Source organism: Onychostoma macrolepis, chromosome 18 (assembly GCF_012432095.1).
Source record: "Onychostoma macrolepis isolate SWU-2019 chromosome 18, ASM1243209v1, whole genome shotgun sequence".
Classification (NCBI taxonomy): Eukaryota; Metazoa; Chordata; class Actinopteri; order Cypriniformes; family Cyprinidae; genus Onychostoma; species Onychostoma macrolepis.
This window is the reverse complement of record NC_081172.1, coordinates 853,209-874,604: the sequence shown is the minus strand read 5'-3', so window position 1 is coordinate 874,604 and position 21,396 is coordinate 853,209. Positions and strand designations below refer to the sequence as shown.

General features: G+C 41.2%; 1 protein-coding gene across 2 annotated transcripts in view; it reads left to right on the top strand.

Annotated features, from left to right (window-relative positions):
- The window catches only part of secisbp2l (SECIS binding protein 2-like), a 28,509-nt gene extending 8,550 nt beyond the window's left edge, over positions 1–19,959 (top strand). The window contains exons 3-18 of one of the 2 annotated variants that reach the window (XM_058751810.1): positions 3,450–3,744; positions 4,469–4,598; positions 5,851–6,068; positions 7,716–7,740; positions 8,351–8,457; positions 8,885–8,983; positions 10,174–10,263; positions 11,971–12,138; positions 12,261–12,402; positions 12,961–13,133; positions 13,221–13,341; positions 14,163–14,325; positions 14,970–15,190; positions 15,570–15,724; positions 15,913–16,132; positions 17,452–19,959. In XM_058751810.1, the coding sequence (XP_058607793.1) occupies positions 3,450–3,744; positions 4,469–4,598; positions 5,851–6,068; positions 7,716–7,740; positions 8,351–8,457; positions 8,885–8,983; positions 10,174–10,263; positions 11,971–12,138; positions 12,261–12,402; positions 12,961–13,133; positions 13,221–13,341; positions 14,163–14,325; positions 14,970–15,190; positions 15,570–15,724; positions 15,913–16,132; positions 17,452–18,002 (2,878 nt within the window). In that variant the 3' untranslated portion in view covers positions 18,003–19,959. Of the gene's footprint in view, positions 1–3,449; positions 3,745–4,465; positions 4,599–5,850; positions 6,069–7,715; positions 7,741–8,350; positions 8,458–8,884; positions 8,984–10,173; positions 10,264–11,970; positions 12,139–12,260; positions 12,403–12,960; positions 13,134–13,220; positions 13,342–14,162; positions 14,326–14,969; positions 15,191–15,569; positions 15,725–15,912; positions 16,133–17,451 lie in introns of both variants that reach the window. The other variant, XM_058751809.1, reaches the window with a different exon arrangement.
- Positions 19,960–21,396: the final 1,437 nt, after the last annotated feature.

Genomic DNA, 21,396 nt, shown 5'->3' with positions numbered 1-21,396 from the left:
AGAGATTTCGGTGCCATGCTTGAGCGATCGATTAAAATATTTTTCCTTTGTTTCTCCGAAACGAACATAAGAAGCATCATCACCAGCAAAATGTATATTTTAGTCAGAGTTATAGCGTTCTGTCTGTTTGGCGCTCGTTCTAAATGAAGTCTGTGAAGTTTAGCGGAGAATCGCAAAGCAAAAGCTCACGCACTTCTGACAGCAAAATGGAAATATTTCCATGGCTTTCTAACATTTACAGATGGAGAATATGTAAGTTCACATTACCTGTGAAATGTAAGTATGCATTAGGGAAAACCGCACGTCTCAAACACATCAAACAGCACGTCTCTGTCAGCGGCACATGCAGCCTTTCTGTCAGAGCCGCTTTAAACTTAAACTACAAACTATAGGCTAGTATATCTTACGAGTTTTTTTTTTTTTTTTTAAAGCCCTTCATATAAAGCTTGTCATGTTTAGAACAAATTGTATTATGCACTTTCTCTGCAGCAGTTCAGTCTGTGTCCTCCCTAGATATTTTTTCAGCTGCGCTCGTATCAAGCTTATAAAGAATATATCGATATATCATAGTAACTCGATATACCGCCCAGGCCTAGCTTAAATTAAAATGCCTAAAACTAAAATTATCTTGTATTCACGTTTTTAAACCTGTTGTCCAACAAAAGAGAACATTATAACCTTTATAGTCCACAGCAGTTAAATGCTTCCTTTTGTGATCTGATGTAGCTTCTTGTCACAGAATGAGGCAGAACATACAGTGGGGCAAAAAAGTATTTAGTCAGCCACCAATTGTGCAAGTTCTCCCACTTAAAAAGATGAGAGAGGCCTGTAATTTTCATCATAGGTTTTCTGTAAGTCTTCACAAGGTTTTCACACACTGTTGCTGGTATTTTGGCCCATTCCTCCGTGCAGATCTCCTCTAGAGCAGTAATGTTTTGGGGCTGTCGCTGGGCAACAGCGGGTTGAGATCTGGAGACTGGCTCGGCCACTCCAGGACCTTGAAATGCTTCTTCACGAAGCCACTCCTTCGTTGCCAGGCGGTGTGTTTGGGATCATTGTCATGCTGAAAGACCCAGCCACGTTTCATCTTCAATGCCCTTGCTGATGGAAGGAGGTTTTCACTCAAAATCTCACGATACATGGCCCCATTCATTCTTTCGTTTACACGGATCAGTCGTCCTGGTCCCTTTGCAGAAAAACAGCCCCAAAGCATGATGTTTCCACCCCATGCTTCACAGTAGGTATGGTGTTCTTTGGATGCAACTCAGCATTCTTTCTCCTCCAAACACGACAAGTTGAGTTTTTACCAAAAAGTTCTATTTTGGTTTCATCTGACCGTATGACATTCTCCCAATCCTCTTCTGGATCATCCAGATGCTCTCTAGCAAACTTCAGACGGGCTGGACATGTACTGGCTTAAGCAGGGGGACACGTCTGGCGCTGCAGGATTTGAGTCCCTGGCGGCGCAGTGTGTTACTGATGGTAGCCTTTGTTACTTTGGCCCCAGCTCTCTGCAGGTCATTCACTAGGTCCCCCGTGTGGTTCTGGGATTTTTGCTCACAGTTCTTGTGATCATTTTGACCCCACGGGTGAGATCTTCGTGGAGCCCCAGATCGAGGGAGATTATCAGTGGTCTTGTATGTCTTCCATTTTCTAATAATTGCTCCCACAGTTGATTTCTTCACACCAAGCTGCTTACCTATTGCAGATTCAGTCTTCCCAGCCTGGTGCAGGTCTACAATTGTGTTTCTGGTGTCCTTTGACAGCTCTTTGGTCTTGGCCATGGTGGAGTTTGGAGTTGGACTGTTTGAGGTTGTGGACAGGTGTCTTTTATACTGATAACGAGTTCAAACAGATGCCATTAATACAGGTAACGAGTGGAGGACAGAGGAGCCTCTTAAAGAAGAAGTTACAGGTCTGTGAGAGCCAGAAATCTTGCTTGTTTGTAGGTGACCAAATACTTATTTTATCGAGGAATTAATTCTTTAAAAATCCTACAATGTGATTTTCTGGATTTTTTTTTGTCTCTCATAGTTGAGGTATACCTATGATGAAAATTACAGGCCTCTCTCATCTTTTTAAGTGGGAGAACTTGCACAATTGGTGGCTGACTAAATACTTTTTTGCCCCACTGTATGTTCCACAGGCTACTAATACATCGATTAGCAATGGATTATAAATATACTTAATTATGAAAATACCAGCGATGGCTTGAATAACACAGATAAACTATATATTGTTGTAGTCGAGTGTTTAATGTATTTGTTTTATCATTCAAAACATTTATATCTTCTGTTTACTCAGTTATAGCAATAGCAATGCCTTTGTCCATATTGGGGATTTCCTGGAGCGTCCTGAGTTCCATATACAGTATATATATATATATATATATATATATATATATATATATATATATATATATATATATATATATATATATATATATATATATATATATATAACAAGTATCGGTTTAGGCACCGGCACCGTTTTAAAAGTATCGATTTGGCACCGGTATCGAAAAAAAAAACCCAAACGATACCCAACCCTACTTAGCAGACACTTTTATCCAAAGCGACGTACAAATGAGGACAATAGAAGCAATCAGAATTAACAAAAGAGCAATGATAAGCAAGTGCTATGACTAGTCTCAGTTAACTTAACACAGTACACGTAGCAAGAGTTTTTTTTTTCTTATTATTGTTATATTAAATATAATATATTAAATATTATACCCAAACATTCTTCATACAGTGGACTACCAGTAAAATTGATAAGAATGTGGGACCAAAAATGATTCAGACACTTTGACCTGAGCATGTTTTGTTTGTGTTTTTTCTTTAATTGCTAATGTGACCTTTATACACACAGACTGAACTAAATGAAGCGTTGCTTGGTAATTAGTTGAGCTAAATTGGTTTTATCTAATTGTGTTCTTAAATTTAACAGCTGACAGCTATTCAACCCAATTCATTACATACCTTTCTATCAAAGTTATCTGACATCATCAAGATCAATTTGTTCTGACACAGTTTAACTCTGAGTTCTTCTCATATTTTATTACCATTTTCTAAACTATAGTGTAATAATGTGAGAAATGTTGAAGGTGTCGGAAAAAAATTTTGGTTTGACTGTACGTCACTTTTCGTGATGTTGGTTCAACTTTGCTTTTTGAACCGGAAGAACGAAATGGGTCTAAAGAATGAAAAAATAACCACTTTCCCCTTAATTATAGACATAATGAGTGCTATTATTGTTTTCACTGATGTGCAACCTGTACACATATGTTAACATCTCAAAAAATGTGTTTTAGGGTTTCATAACACTTCCTTAAATTCGCCCAGCCCTAGTCCCACCCCAAACACATTAGTCTTGATTGTCCTACCCATAAGACTCTGAGGGCCTTTAGACATGTTTCTTTATAACCTCTGATTGTGTATCTCGTTCAGTCGGCAGCTGCCTATGTATAATGGCGATCACCGCTGGCAGCAGCTCAACCCGAGCCCCGGCGGGCCGTACCTGGCGTACCCGATCCTGTCATCTCCACAGGCCCCCGTCACCAGCGATTACCCCACGTACTACCACGCCATCATGCCCACCCCCTGCCCTCCCGTCATGGGCTTCTACCAGCCCTTTCCGGGGCCGTACACGGGGCCCCTGCAGGCCGGCGTGCTCAACCCCGTCTCCGACTGCAGCCAGACGCAGAGAGGGAGAGGCGTCTCACGAAACCCCGTCCTGCAGAAGGTAAGAGACGATTCCTTAAAGTGATAGTTCACCCCAAAATGAAATTTAGCCCATGTTTTACTCACCCTCAAGGCATCCTGGGTGTATATGACTTTCTTCAAAAGTCCATCCATCAATCGCCCATCAATCCATCCATATTAAAAGGTGCCTCACACGGCTCCAGGAGGTGAATAAAGGCCTCCTGTAGCGAATCAATGCATTTTTGTAAGAAAAACATCCATATTTAAAAAGTTATAAACACTTTTCTCTCACTTCTGCTAACTGTCGTAGATGGAAGCCGTTCTGGTGGATGATGTATGTGTAGCGTAAGCGCCGGTGATTAGTGGCGAAAGCGAGAACCAGGGGAGACTGGTTTTCCTTTGCTAAAATAAGGAAACTTTGCTTCCTTTGCTCCTGTAAACAAACGTTGGTTTTCGCGAGACTCACTTGAGTATGTGCTTTAATGTGGATGGATGCGCTTTATTTGACTACTTTTAGACTGTTGAACAAAAACACCCATTCACTGCCATTATAAAGCTTGTAAGAGCAAGGACCATTTTTAATATAACTCCGACTGGATTCATCTGAAAGAAGAAAGTCATATACACATAGGATGCCTTGAGGGTGAGTAAAACATGGGCTAATTTTCATTTTTGGGTGAACAAACCCTTTAACCCACACACTCAAGATGTGAGCGTACTGCTCACTAGTTTAAACTAACGCTTATGTGCATCACTCACAGCAGCCAGTGGCTCAGCCAATGAGAGCCAAGCGTCCCGTGATGCGGAGCGTAGCGGTACAGAAGGAGGTGTGTGCCGCCGGGCCTGATGGGAGATCCAAGACAGTGCTGCTGGTGGATGCGGCGCAGCAGACAGGTACTGAGCTGACCGTTGACCTTTACAGGGTTTTTGCAGGAATTAAGTCTTTTACACAGTGGTGGTCAAAATATTATTATATATATATATAATATTAACATATTTGACAGCATTTTTACACAAGTGTCTAAAACTTTTAACAGCACTGTAGCTTTGCAGGTAGCTTTCTGGAAGCATCTTGGATTATTACAATTAATGGCAAAATGAATGTTTGGAAATGTAAACAAATATTTTACTACACTACAGCAAAAGATAGAAATAACTGACTTAAAACCATTTTTAGCGGCTGAAAATACTAGTGTTCTAATCATTTTGCCCACCACTGTAAGTCTTGCTTCACTCTTCCACAAATTAAAGCCTAAAAAGCTCTTAAATTGAAGCAGAAAGACATGGCATTAAATGTTGCGTGAACTGGAGATGCAAAAGGAAGATATGAAGTCTTGTTTTCTGAAAAATTGAACAAAATGAAGTGAGTTTTTTATGATTAAAACAAGAACAAATATCTGTCACTGGGGAATGAAAACTTTTTAAATTAAGTGGATTTTTCAGCGCCCAGTAGCAGACATTTGTTCTCATTTTAATTGTAAAATCAATTCATTTTGATCAGTTTCTCATAAAACAAGACTTCTTTAGTCATTTTGCGTCTCTAGTAAATGTATCTTGATTTTAGAATCTTTAGACATTTGCAGTGGAAACAAGACAAAAATACTGAGGAAGAGATCATTTTTTACAGTGTGAACAGAAGAATATTTCCATATTCTAGTGTTTGGAAGCAGATATGTTCAAGCCATAAACATTTTTTTGTAAAATGAATTTAAAAGTAATGGAGATCTGCAGGAAGTTTGGTAACATTTTATTTTATTTTAAGGTGTCGTTGTTACACATATTACATGTATTTACTATTATAATAACAATAAATTATGCAGAGTTACATGTAAGTAACCCAAAGCCAAACCCTAATCCTAACCCTAACCATATAGTAAGTACATGTAGTTAATTAATATTAATCAGTACTTAAATCTATGATTACACTGTAACAAGGACACCTTAAAATAAAGTGTAACCGAAGTTGTATTTTCAAACTGTGAAGTGTTGCTAATACAAGACATTCATATTTAGAGGCCATATTCCACCTTCAATTTCTTCCTTACTTGGTCTTAAACTCACTTTCATAAAGACTGCAGAACTCCCGCTTCATTCCTGAACCAGTGACCCCTGAGCTGTGAACACTCTGTTCCGCGTGCGTTTTCAGATTTCCCCGGCGAGGCGTCTGGCAGCGTCAGATGTGTGTCGGATCAGGCGAGTCCTCAGTGGAAGAATAAAGCTCGGCGCAGACGCACATCGCAGCAGGAGTCGTCCAGCGAGCAGGGAGCCAGCGAGGCCGACATCGACAGCGACAGCGGCTACTGCAGCCCCAAACACAACCAGGGAGTCGCCAACACCTCCACCAATCAGCACACGGCCGCCACGGTACGTTCAGCTCCTCTGTTCGATTTCATTATGCTGAGGATGATTGTGGTTGCTGTATCCATAGACGCAAACTCCTCACCTTTCAGTGACAACTCACTTTTTTTTTTAAAGGGGTCATCGGATGCCCATTTTCCAAAAGTTGATATGATTCTTTAGGGTCTTAATGAAAAGTCTATAATATACTTTGGTTAAAATTTCTCAATGGTAGTGGAAAACAACACCCTTTTTACCCTGTCAAAAACAGCTCTGTTCACAGCGAGCCGTTTTCTTGCATGCTGCTTTAAATGCAAATGAGCTCTACTGACCCCGCCCCTCTCTTCCAAGCCGCTCACTGAGAGACGGTGAACTTTCGTGAAACGTCATTGTAGGGTGGTTTTGTACACACACTGCCAACACAAATTTTTGTTCAAACAACATGTAAAAGTGCATTTTGCATCCGATGACCCCTTTAAGATCAAAGTAGTTCACCTGTGAGATTTGCTTAGATCCAATGATAAAGTGTTTTTATGAGTCTTACTTGTGATATTACAAGGGTAAATAAAGTTGTTTCAGTAAGTGTATATAGTATTTTCTTTTCCCTTTAGTTAAAAACTAAAAAGGGTAATATTTTATGTGTTTGAGGTCTGAAGGCCGTTTCACACTGAGTGCGATGAGAAAAAGCGACGAACGTTACTTTCACACACCGAGCGCGAAACAATTAATCGCCTTCTGCTAATTCACGCCTGCACGCTAGGTGGCGTCGACCAGCAATGCGTTTTTCCTCATGTAGCCTATGTATCTCGTATTTGGCTTTTACATCGTCCACTGCTCAATATACAGCATTAAATTAAGATAAATAACTTTTGGTTCTTCATCTGAAACACAAACTATCCATAATGCTTACAAGAAAATATAATTAGAGGTACAATTAGCATCAAGCTACATTTCAAAATGTATGTAATTAATGTTTTTGCTCAAACCCCACTTTAAACCATCATCGAGTGCTTGTAATAACTTCTGATTGTGGATTTTGATTCTATAATAGGCAGACATGCACTCTTTGTATGTTAAAATTGACTGAACGCTACCTGCTTGTCATTTGTCATAAACATCCTTTATTGTTATAAAAATACCATGAGCTGCATAAAAACATACAGAAAATATATTGTATGAATATACCTCTAGATTTGTCGGACCAGTTGGTGCGCGAATGTTCGCTGTCTGTGTGGAAGCATCCATAGGAATCTGTTGTTTTATTCCAGCACATAATTGCGCCCGATATTTGTTTCGCTTTTTCGCGTTCAGTGTGGGAACGCTGAAGAGAGAGGAGGGCAAACATTTTGCATTTTAGGTCAGCATTGCCGTCTAATCAGGCAATATTGTCTCAAATAGCCTGCATAGCACTTCATCTTTTATAACATAAATTTTGACCAAATATTCAGTTAAAACCTTTTTTTATTTTTTTTTTTTTATGAAAAATTACAGTTTTGGACATTTAAGAATAAAAAATAAAAGTAATACAAAATATTATAAGCATGCCACCGATCCGCGCAATGTTCTCACCTTTTTCCCCCCTTACCTGTTTGCATCTCTGGTTCTCACATCTCTCTCTCTCTCTCTCTCTCTCTCTCTGTGTGTGTGTGTGTGTGTGTGTGTGTGTGTTTGCAGGCTGTGGATGCTGGTGTCATGACAGGTAAGATCCTTCACTTCCATAACCATGTTTAGTTATCATTTTAGTTATCGTTATAATTATCGTCATAGTTATCGTCATACTTTTTATCATCATAGTTGTCATCATAAGTATTATATTTATAGTTATCGTTATAGTTGTTGTTCTAGTTGTCATCATTGCTATTGACGTCATTATAATCATCATAGTTGTTGTCATAATTATTGTTAGAATTGTCCTTATAGTTATTATCATTATAGTTGACTTCATAGTTGTTATAGTTATCAGCCAGTGTCGTAATAGTTAATGCTATAGTTATCATTATTTAATCATAATACTTATTGTTAGTTTTCATCAAAGTTATTACAGTTATTGTTAATTATTGTTATCTTTATAGTTATTGCTATAATTATTGTTATAATTATTATTTATTGTCATTGTTATCATCATAGCTTCAGTTATCGCTATATCTGTCATAGTTATCATTCTAGTTATGGTAATGGTATCTTTTCAGTTATATTCTTATAATTATCTTTGTTGCTATGGTTAATGTTGTAGTTGTAGTCATCGTTATGGTTCCTAAACAGGCCTTTAATGTACGTGTGTGTGTGTGTGTGTATGTGTGTGTGTGCAGCTGTTAGCTGGGGGAATGTAGCCTCACAGACCGTCCAGAAGCCGTGGGCAGACAGGAACACAGCGTATCACAGAGGCAGAACACCTGAGCTGAGGAACTACACACAGGTGACACTCGAGCATCACACACATCACATGACATGCTGCTCTGACACGTGAGACTAAAGCCCTATTCGGAAGGGACTAGTTTTTACTACAAATAAATAAAAAATAAAACAGTTAAACTAAAGTAATCACACATTAACCATGGTTTTGCTATACTATATAACTTCACCATGGTATTTGTAGTAAAACTGTGGTTACACTATCAATCCGAATGACTAAACGCAGTGCAGGCATACAGAGCGTGTGATCTCTGCAACACCCAGATGTACAAAACAGCCCCTCCCATCACTGTAATAAACACGGAGTTAGTCCCGTCCGAATTGGTACATGAAAATCGCAGACGTCAGTTGATAAGAATCGAAACTCAAACGTAGTTTAGAAAACTAGTCCCGTCCGAATAGGGCTTTATTATACATCATCTGACCCGCAGGACTTCCAGATGAGCTTTGGAGGTTGTGCAGGAGGACAGAGATCAGCTCCTTCAGAGACGCCCAACACACACCTCACACCTGAGCCACTGTACTTTCAGGTACACACTCACGCACTAACACACACTCTCACACACACACTAATACAGACTCTCTCTCACACACACACGCGCACACACACGCACTAATACAGACTCTCTCACACACACGCGCACACACACGCACTAATACAGACTCTCACACACTAACATACACGCACTAACACAGACTCTCACACACACACACACACGCCACACACACACACACGCACTAATACAGACTCTCACACACACACGCCGCACACACACGCACTAATACAGACTCTCTCACACACACGCTGCACACACACGCACTAATACAGACTCTCACACTAACATACACGCACTAACACAGACTCTCACACACACACACACACGCCACACACACACGCACTAATACAGACTCTCACACACTAACATACACGCACTAACACAGACTCTCACACACACACACACGCACACACACGCACTAATACAGACTCTCACACACACACACACGCACTAATACAGACTCTCACACACACACACGCTGCACACACACGCACTAATACAGACTCTCACACACTAACATACACGCACTAACACAGACTCTCACACACACACACACGCACACACACGCACTAATACAGACTCTCACACACACACACACGCACTAATACAGACTCTCACACACACACACGCTGCACACACACGCACTAATACAGACTCTCACACACTAACATACACGCACTAACACAGACTCTCACACACACACACACGCACACACACACGCACACACGCACTAATACAGACTCTCACACACTAACATACACGCACTAACACAGACTCTCACACACACACACGCACTAATACAGACTCTCTCACACACACACACACACGCACTAATACAGACTCTCTCACACACACACGCTGCACACACACGCACTAATACAGACTCTCACACACTAACATACACGCACTAACACAGACTCTCACACACACACACACACGCGCGCACACACACGCACTAATACAGACTCTCTCACACACACACGCGCGCACACACACGCACTAATACAGACTCTCACACACTAACATACACGCACTAACACAGACTCTCACACACACACACACACACACACACACACACACACACACACACACACACACAGACACACAGAAGGCAGGACAGTATTCCCTGTATTTATTGTGCTGATTGTCTGCCTGTTGTTCAGGATGAGGACGAGTTTCCTGATCTGGCCACCGGTGGCGCTGTTCAGCGGAATAAACCAGAACCAGTTCAGCCCAAACTGCCCAAGAATCTGGTGAGAGTTTGACAGAAGCAAAGAGGAAATCTGAGCTAAAAAAAAACACTCTAAACTGGAGATGCACGATATTATCAGAACGTTATCAGAACTGGTCAATAAAGGCTTAAAATGTAAACATCTGCATTGGACGATTTTTAAAAATTATGCCGATATGCCTTGCCGATAAAGATGAATAGCTCGGGGTGTGATAGTGATAAGATCAAGTCAGCAGTGTGGTCATTCTTGAAGCAAACCTTTGCCTGAATGGTGATTAGAGTCACTGTTTTGGATTGCACATTTTATTTGAGAATGCACGTACAGAACGATGCGTCCAGTGTGCGAGAGAGTCAACAATTTCTCCTCAGAGCGGATGAATCTTAATGCTTTACTGCACCGGTGTGGATACTGTACTTTGGAATCACAGATTCTACGTCTTGGAAGTATGACCCAAATAAACATTTTCATTGGATATTGTCATCTGAACAAGTAAATAACAAGTCTGCCACTTTTGATCGGACCAAATTAGGAAAAAAGCATCACAATAAATCACGCTACCAGTGGTGATTAAATCTAACGATTGCTTATTAGTGTGTATTAGCGTGTAGATTTCAATTTCTGTACAGTCTAATCTCTAATTGTCATACCATTTTGAATTTCATATTAAGAAATTATTTTATCCCAAGAAGCAACTCTTAAAGTACTCTTTAAAATACAAATATTGTGTAATCCCATGTAGGCTATTTGTAAACATGCACATTTAAAACCGGAAAATAATCTAATTTCAGTCACTTACATGTGTTTCATAAACACACAATCCTTTCTGGATTCTACAATCCACCATCAAAATGATAAGTTTAATTATTCCAGCTGCTGTGAGAAAAGGCTATAAACGATCCGCCTACAAATATACTTGATCATTATGAAAATACCCGAGATGGCTTGAAGAACACAGAAAAACCATATATTGTCACAGGCAAGTGTTTATTGTCCTTACATTTAATCATTCAAAACGTTTAATGTTATATCTTCTTTTTATTCAGTTACAGCCATAGCCATGTCTTTATTCATATTAGGGATTTCCTGGAGCATCATCAGTGTTACTTCTGTGATGCATATGTGGATTTTCTGCATGAGGTCGCCCTCTGGTGTCCAGTGTGAATGAAACACACATTACATGTGTTTATAGCGATCAATAATGGAAATCACAAATTAATAAAAATCACAAACACTTATGAAGTAATTTAATATATAAAGATGTATTAATATGTAATATTTTTTTTTCAAATGGATAATGAAAACTTAAATACAAGGAGCTCTAAAAGATTTTTAGAATTTTTACAGCTCTTTTGCTTTAGACCATCTATTAATGATAAATCCACAAATAAAATGTTAAGGTTTCAACATCAAAAACCCCTGCAGAGATTGCTTTTATTATAGTTATTTTCAAGGCTTTCAATGTACTCTCATAAAAGAACTTTAATAATGTTTATTAGATCTAACAAATACGTTTTTGCTTAAAACTAACCAAGATAAAAAATAATTTTTTATAATTTCTGCAAGGAGAGACTTGATGTTGTTTCAAATCAAAGGGAAATGTATATATCGGTATCGGCATCGACTATCGGCCAAAATGATTTGAAAGATATCGGCAAAAATCTAATATCATGCATCCCTACTCTAAACCTCTCTCTCTGTGTGTGTGTGTGTGTGTGTGTGTGTGTGCAGCTGGATAACCTTCCGGAGAATTCTCCCATAAGCATTGTGCAGACGCCCATCCCCATCACCAGCTCTGTGCCCAAGAGAGCCAAGAGTCAGAGGAAGAAGGCACTCGCCGCCGCTCTCGCCACAGCGCAGGAGTACAACGAGATCAGCATGGAGCAGAAGAAACTACAGGTACACACACACACACACACACACACACACACACAGTCAGTCCTGATCATCAGATCTGTTGTGGTCGGAGAACTCAGCATGTGTGTGTGTGTGTGTGTGTGTGTGTGTGTGTGTGTGTATAGGAGGCTCTGTCTAAAGCAGCAGGTAAGAAGAGCAGGACACCGGTGCAGTTGGATCTGGGCGACATGCTGGCGGCGCTAGAGAAACAACAACAGGCCATGAGAGCACGACAACTCAACAACACCAAACCACTGTCATACACAGGTACACATACACACACACCACTGTTATATGTGGAAAAAAGACCAAAACCTTCCTAACAAACATTAAAGGAATAGCTCAGCCAAAAATGAACACTTTCTGAAAATGTGTTCACCCTCAGTTCATCCAAGATTAGGATGAGTGTTTCTTCATCAGGTTTGTAGAAATGTGTCTCTGCATCAGTGTCTCAGCAATGGATGCTCTGCAGTGAATGGGTGCCGTCAGAATGAGAGTCTGATAAAAACATCACAATAACCCACAGCACTCCAGTCCATCAGTTAACATCTGGAGAAGACAAAAGCTGAGACATCCAGCATTAAGACGCTCTTAACACAAAAACGAGTTTCAGCTTTTGTCTTCTCCAGATGTTAACTGATGGACTGGAGTGCTGTGGGTTATTGTGATGTTTTTATCAGACTCTCATTCTGACGGCACCCATTCACTGTAGAGCATCCATTGCTGAGACACTGATGCAGAGACACATTTCTACAAACTAGCATTTTTGTGTTAACTGTTTATTTAAAATATAAAAACAACACCTAACACCTGTGCTGTTGTCAGTCGGGACAGTGGGCGCTCTACACAGTAAAGATGGCGGCGGTGGCAGTCGAGTGACGGGACTCAAAAACACATACACCCCCCCACACAACATCCTGGACTCTAGCGCACCGCGCGTCAAGAGAGGGAAAGAGAGAGAGATTCCCAAAGTCAAGAAGACCACCGCCATGAAGAAGGTGCTCCAGAAAACACACATGCAGCACTGAGCATAACAGGATATGACATCACAAAGCGTTAACCCCTCGCTCCCTCTGTGTGTGTAGATCATTCTGCAGGAGCGTGAGGTGAAGAAGGGCAAGAGTTCTGCTGATCAGAGCGTATCTGGAGCCGACGAGCAGAGAGACGCTCTGAGCTTCACTGACCCGCTCACACAGGAGCAGGATGGTACAAACACACACACACATGGCCCATATTAAATACATATTAATATTTTTTTTACTTTATTATATTGTCTATAGTACAATGGTAATATTATAGTAATATGTTTTTTTTATAAATATAAAGTAATATTGTGAGATTAAATATAATATCACAGTTCAAAATTATTTTCTGTGCAGATGCATTTCCTCTACAAAATCTAGAATGATGAATTATTTCCATATAGAGCTATAATAGAAGTCATCTATATTTTTGTGATATTGCAATATATTTGCAGAAAAACAAAAAATGGCAATGTCAGTTTTTTCCCCAGTATCATTGAGCCCTAATAAGTGACCCTGCAGCACAAAAGCAGTCATAAGCAGCACAGGTATATTTGTAGCAATAGCCAACAATACATTGTATGGGTCAAAATTATACATTTTTCTTTTTTGCCAAAAATCATTAGGATATTAAGTAAAGATCATGTTCCATTAAGATATTTTGTAAATTTCCTACCGTAAATGTATCAAAACTTCATTTTTGATTAGTAATATGCATTGCTAAGAACTTCATTTGAACAACTTTAAAGGCGATTTTCTCAATATTTAGATTTTTTTGCACCCTCAGATTCCAGATTTTCAAATAGTTGCATCTCAGACAAATATTGTCCGATCCTAACAAACCATACATCAATGCAAAGATTATTTATTCAGCTTTCAGATGGGATTATGACTGGTTTTGTGGTCCAGGGCCACATATGATCACAGACACAATCATGTGTATTTGATGTGTAATGTGGGCAGCAATCCTCATCGGTCTCCTGTGTGTGTGTGTGTGTGTTACAGAGAACGGACTGAGCATGCCCAGTGATGCGTCTCTGTCTCCAGCCAGTCAGAACTCTCCGTATAGCATCACGCCCGTGTCACAGGGCTCGCCCGCCAGCTCCGGCATCGGGAGCCCCATGGCTGCGTCCGCCATCACCAAGATCCACAGCCGCAGGTTCAGAGAGTGAGTACACACACACGCAGGGGTCAGAGGTCACTGAGGTCATAGCAGTGCAGATTCCTGCCTGATACGGCGGCCCACGGTTTCTTTCTGTCAGATCTCAGATCAGCCTTTGTGCTGCTGCTTCTGCAGGCTGAGAGTGGGTTTGGAACAGCAGAGTCGCTGTGCTGCTCGGTACAGTGTGTGTGTGTGTGTGTGTGTGTGTGTGTGTGTGTGTGTGTGTGTGTGTGTCTGACACACACACATAAGATGACCAGCTTAAATCAGCTGAATTCCGCAGTGTTCAGTTCATCTCTCTGATCCAGATGTTAGTGTGTGTTAGTAAGCAGTGCATTTCTGTCTCTCGTCTTTATGAATGTGCAGCTGTAGCTAGCTAGTTTTATATATGAAATAAAAACTAAGGCTGAAGAAGTTTATTTGAATGTTTTTGTTGTAGTTAATGTCTTGTCTTATGTAAGTTCTTTAATTAATTTCATGTTTCAATGTGTCAGTTGTGAAATAGCTGTAACACACAGATGTTGATCATCAGGATCACTCTGAGATTATCAGTCGGTTTCATGACATTTAAAGCGCTCTCTCTCTCTCTCTCTCTCTGTGTGTGTGTGTGTGTGTGTGTGTGTGTGTGTGTGTGTGTGTGTGTGTGTCAGGTACTGTAATCAGGTGTTGAGTAAGGAGATCGACGAGAGCGTGACGCTGCTCCTGCAGGAGCTAGTTCGCTTTCAGGAGCGGGTTTATCAGAAGGAGCCCAGCAAAGCCAAAGCCAAGAGGCGGCTGGTCATGGGGCTGCGAGAGGTCACCAAACACATGAAACTGCACAAGATCAAGTGTGTCATCATCTCACCCAACTGTGAGAAGATCCAGGCCAAAGGTCAGACCGAGAGTCAAAGATTGAATCAGCTGTGCCTACACCTGTAGAGACAGGTGGCAGCTTTCTGTGTTTTATATTTTGTGGTGTGTGTGAGCGTGGTTTTGTGACATATGAGGACACGAATTTGTATAATGACATGGGTATGACAGGTATTACAAGGAGAAGGTGATTTATGAGGACATTTCCCCATGTCCCCAAATTTCAAAAGGCTTATAAATCATACAGAATGAGTTTTTTTGAGAAAGTAAAAATGCAGAAAGTTTCCTGTAAGGGGTAGGGTTAGGTGTAGGGTGATAGAAAATATGGTTTGTACAGTATAAAAACCATTACGCCTATGGAATGTCGCCACAAAAACAAATGTGTGTGTGTGTGTGTGCAGGAGGTCTGGATGAGGCCCTTTATAACGTCATCGCCATGGCAAGGGAGCAGGAGATCCCATTTGTGTTCGCTCTGGGTCGAAAAGCTCTGGGCCGCTGTGTAAATAAACTGGTGCCGGTGAGCGTCGTGGGAATATTCAACTATTCTGGAGCAGAGGTACACACACACACACACACACACACACGCACACACACACGCACACACACACACATGCTCACTCAATTCCTAGGGAATGCATGAACTGATGAAGTATTTACCTGAAATGCAATGTAAGGATAAAAGCGTCTGCCAGGAGCATGACTGTATCTGTGTGTGTGTGTGTGTGTGTGTGTGTGTGTGTTCAGGCTCTGTTCAATAAGCTGGTGTCTCTGACGGAGGAGGCACGGAGGGCGTATAAGGACATGGTGAACGCTCTGGAGCAGGAGCAGGCCGAGGAGGCGCTGAAGAACGTCAAGAAGGTCCCGCACCACATGGGCCACTCCAGAAACCCATCCGCCGCCAGCGCCATCTCCTTCTGCAGCGTCATCTCCGAGCCCATCTCAGAGGTCAACGAGAAGGAATACGGTAAGACACACTTCTAACGCCTTTCCAGGTTAAACTTCCAGAAAGCCGACTGTTATACCGAGTGAGTAACAAACCAAGATCACTTTCACAAATTATTGCACTTAAACTGTCAAATACACACAAGGTTATGTCACATTTGTTTCTATAGCGCTTTATACAATACATATGATTTTAAAGCAGCTTCAGAGTAATAAACAGGAAAATAACAATATTAATGATGCAAAAAAAAAACACAGGGTTCACATAAACACAGTTGGAAGAAAATCGGATGTGTGTCACTATATTAGATCTATGCGTAAGGTCTTAAAGTGACAGCAGCCTAATAAACCTGCTACTCTCTGTGTCGCTAATGTTAATCAAATGACAAACAAAAATGAGAAAATCACTCACTGCTTTTGATTCAATAACTTTTCACAGCTTTAATGAAAATGAATGCATATTGAATTCTTACAGTGAAGACTGTGGTGTTTTTTTTTTTTTTTGGATTATTCAATTTCTTACTTACCCAGGTTGCTGCTATTAAATGGACCTCAAGGTCAAAGTATCTTTATTAGTACCCAAAGGTGAATTTGTTGTGCAGACAGGAAGTTCAGCAGTCCGTAACTAAAAACAATCCAAAGAAGCATCTATGAAATGTATAAGGACCTGCTGTAGCTGTAAAATTTAAATAGGGGTGCTCCGATTGATTGGCTTTCGATCGCTATCACCCGATAATTGCTTTGGGATGTTTGATCGGCGGTCTCTATAAAGGCCGATCTCATAAACCGCACAGATTGAGGCAATGTCGCATCATCTCTAACGTTTATAAATTGCATTTCTTTTTAATTCTTGCCCGTGTTTTTTAACACGTATCCCAAACCTTTAACACTTTCTGGATCCACATTTCACTCTGTAACTTTAAGCAGTTTTCATTTATTTGCGGTCAGTGTTGATGATCGCATTATTTTTCATATGCATATGCTTACATATGAGATCGCTCGTTTCTGCATCTTCCTGGTCTGTGTTTTTGATCGAGTGATTCTAGACTCATTCAGGAGATGCGTAATAGCGCCCCCTAGCGTATAACAGCGAGAATACGGAAACCCAGAAAATTCCATGTTTGGCAGGAAAGTGTTGTATGTATGAAAGAGTTAATAATAGACATAATGAGAGTTCAAGTTGTTTTCACTGATGTGCTACTTGTTCATATTTGTTAACATCTCAAAAAAGTGTTTTAGGGTTTCACAACACTGTGTTGTCACACGTCGATTAACCGGTGGGAAGATTTCCTCACCGTTACAACCCTAGCATCTGACTGACTCTGAATCTTCTCCCTGCAGAGACCAACTGGAGGACGATGGTGGAGAGCGCAGACGCTCCAGAGCCGCTGGAGACCGAACCCGTCAGCAGAGCGACCAGCAAAGAGCAGCGCGAGGTCAGCTCACCGCCTCCGCAGCCGGCGGTCACTCGCGCTCCAGAGAGAGAAGAATCATCCCGCTCGGATGACCGGCTGGAGTGGGCATCCCAGCAGAGCACAGAGACCGGCTCCCTGGACGGCAGCTGCAGAGACCGGCTCAACTCCTCCATCACCAGCACCACCAGCACACTGGTGCCCGGCATGCTGGAGGAGGAGGATGAGGAGGAGGAGGAAGAGGAGGAGGACTACACGCCCGAGCCCATCTCTGTGCAGGTGCCGCCGCTCAGCTCCAGGATCGAGTCCTGGGTCTCCAAAACCCTGGAGAACCTGCAGCTGCGCAGACAGAGCAGCACCGAGGACGAGGATGATGACGACGAGGAAGAGCGGCTGAGCGACGAAGAGGAGCTCGACTCCTCTGATCTCGCCGAACCGGCGGCCGACGACAAAGACGCGGCGGATTCGCGCGCAGAATGAGAGGTCGCACCTTCCACAAACACAAACACTGACTCAGGAATCAATAACGGACAGACCAACTGCTCACACACGCTCTCTGTGAATATCTCACGCTCATATCTGCTCGCTCTCCACACGCCTGACTAGGGCTGCGATGATAAATCAATGCAGAATCCATTCTGAGATCTTCCGAATGCATGCGATTCTCTGTGGAATTGATTCTGAGCTTATATTGTAACAGCAGATGGCGCTCTACTCTAGTTTTTATCCACACACTCAAATGCTGATGAAGAAGAGCGATGAAGAGTCTGTAATCTCACCTCGGCTCAGAATGCTTTTATGACACCAGATTAATGTAAACACAGTCCACTGTGAACACCCTTGTATTGGCTTCAATCTTTTCGAATCTTATGAATGATTATTTTAGGTTCGAGTGTGTGTAAGGATTTGGAAACGAGCTGTTTCTGTAGCATGCAGCGCCACCTGCTGTTCAAAACTCAGAGTCGACTCCAGAAACAATCACCATGCATTCGGAAAATCTCGATGCTGAATCATTTCTCGATTTGCGATGCATCGATTAATTTTCCCAGCCCTACGCCTGACTCTACGTCTTCAGATGACGCTCGGGCTGCTCTTCAGGATCACGGCGCTCTAGAAATGACACCGAAGCACCGTAAAGCATCATAACAGTCGTCCATATGCTTAGGGTTCATACTTCAAATCACTCATTCACAAAGTGATTGACAGCAAACACGCCACTGGTTTGGATGTGTAACCGGACTTGAGGTCCTGAAGGATTGGTTCACCACCAAATCATCATTTACCCACCCTCATAAACAAATATATCTGAAAGAGCTTTAGGCGACAGCCAACTTTGACTTCGTACCAACAGAGACTTCTCAAAATAGATCATTTTGTGCTCTACTAAAGAAAGAAAGTCAGTCACACAGGTTTGAACGGCATTACTGATGACACAATTATCATTTTTGGGTGAACTATTCCTTTAAAGCATGATATTTAAGAGCTGTACTGAATCGCTATCATGATGCTTTACAGTGTTTTTGTGCTTTTCCCTTAAAAACGAGCGGGTGAACGTTCTTCTGAACAACTCATCCGTGTTCCACTGAAGAGATAAAGTCACGTGTTTAAAGTGAGTAAATGAATTATTTCTTAAAATCAATGAAGGAAACGAGTTTGTTCATTCCTCCGCACACGTCTGATCCTCTGCGGCCGCGTGTGTCCTCCGTGGCTCTCGTCTGGAGGTGTGTTTGGTTTAACCAGGAAAAGCGAACGCAAAGCATTAACAAAGCAGCAGCAGACGTCTTGATGTGTGCATAACTAATGACGTGAACAAATGAACCAACCCTGTGTAAATAACATGTTTGAATGTTTCTAATACTCCGTCGTCTTCGGTTCTATTTATGGTGTTCGGACGGACTCGGAGGGCGTTTTATCCCACGTGTGTCTCTCTCCGGCTGGACTCGTTTCTCCTGGTACTGACGGATCTGTGGTTTCCTGCTCCTGTCTGTGTGTGTTAGTCTCTAACCACGTTTACTCTGATTTACTCTGCTCTTTCTCCTCCGCTGGAGAGGTGATCTCCACATGAAGGATTTGTGATGTTATGACGATGATGTTGATTAATGTCTGTGTTTATGGCTAATGGATCCGGTGCTGGTGTAAACCGTGTCGATGTTCTGGAGCAGCAGGATCTCGGTGCAATAAGCTTCTGTAGCAGCGTTGGGTGCGGTGCTAGCGGATCCGTCTCTCTCTCTCTCTCTGTGTTTGGAGTGATCTTCATCGGCGTGTCTTTTGCACTATGTACATAAACGTGAACATGCTTTGGTAACTAATGTGAAACTAGCACGCATCTCTGACGTGTGTTTTCCAGCGGTTCTGATGGTGAAGTCGCAGCATCTGTACATGCAGTAACTGTTCTCTGACTGATCGTTAATACAATTAAACTGTTTTCAGTAAACTATCTGGCGTACCATGTGTGTGTTTATGAGTCGTTCTGGATGTTTTACTTCTGTAGTGAGAGATTTCAGTGAGAAACGAATGATTTTATCCATCAGGAGTTGATGTTTTATATCAGAGTCGAGTCCTGAAGCGACACTCCGGAGGAGCATCTCCTCCTCATTTCCCGCGTTATTTGATATTATTGCTTTTACTGTATTGATAAGCAAAGGTTTAAAATAAGCTGAAACAGCTAAAAATGAAGATGGAAGCTGACATCAGATTTCTTATTTTAATTAGTTCACTTAACAATTGTCATTTTTATTAAGAACCAGGGGTTCTCATTGTCTTGTGGATATATGATTGATATATTGTGAGTTTTCCATATTTTACTGGGGAAAAACTGCTATTTCTGAGTCATAAATAGAAAACAAGCCTTGTCCTGTAATCACAAGCCACTGGAAAAATCACATGATTTCATTGATCTTTAACTGTGTAAATCCTAAAGAATGTAATTATTTTATGCAATTATTTGACTTAGTTGTTTGAATATTTTGCCAAAGGTTGAAAAAAATTTTAATTTAATTTATTTTTTTTTTTTTTTTTTGGTAAATGTGCTTTTGTCATTTTTATTATTAAATATTACTAATTATATTTATTTTTATTTCAGTTTTAGTGGGGTTTTTTTTGTTTCCACTTAGTAATTTTAGTGCTTCAATTTGAACTTATTTCGGTTTAAAGCTTATTTCCAAGGCAACGTTGTTAATTTTTGTTTATTTTAATTCTGCTTTGTTTCAATAAACAAAGATGTTTTAATTTTAGTGTTAAGTCTACATGAGTAGCTATGGAGTCAAAACTGCTGAACTAGACTGAACAAAATAATAAACAACACTTTTGTTTTTGCCCCCATTTTTCATGAGCTGAACTCAAAGATCTAAGACCTTTTCTATGTACACAAAAGGCCTATTTCTCTCAAATATTGTTCACAAATCTGTCTAAATCTGTGTTAGTGAGCCGAGATACTCCATCCACCTCACAGGTGTGGCATACCAAGATGCTGATTAGACAGCATGATTATTGCACAGGTGTGCCTTAGGCTGGCCACAATAAAAGGCTACTCTAAAATGTGCAGTTTTACTGTATTGGGGGGGTCCGGGGGTCCAAAAACCAGTCAGTATCTGGTGTGAGCACCATTTGCCTCACGCAGTGCAACACATCTCCTTCACACAGAGTTGATCAGGTTGTTGATTGTGGCCTGTGGATTGTTGGTCCACTCCTCTTCAATGGCTGTGTGAAGTTGCTGGATATTGGCAGGAACTGGAACACGCTGTCGTATACACCGATCCAGAGCATCCCAAACATGCTCAATGGGTGACATGTCCGGTGAGTATGCTGGCCATGCAAGAACTGGGATGTTTTCAGCTTCCAGGAATTGTGTACAGATCCTTGCAACATGGGGCCG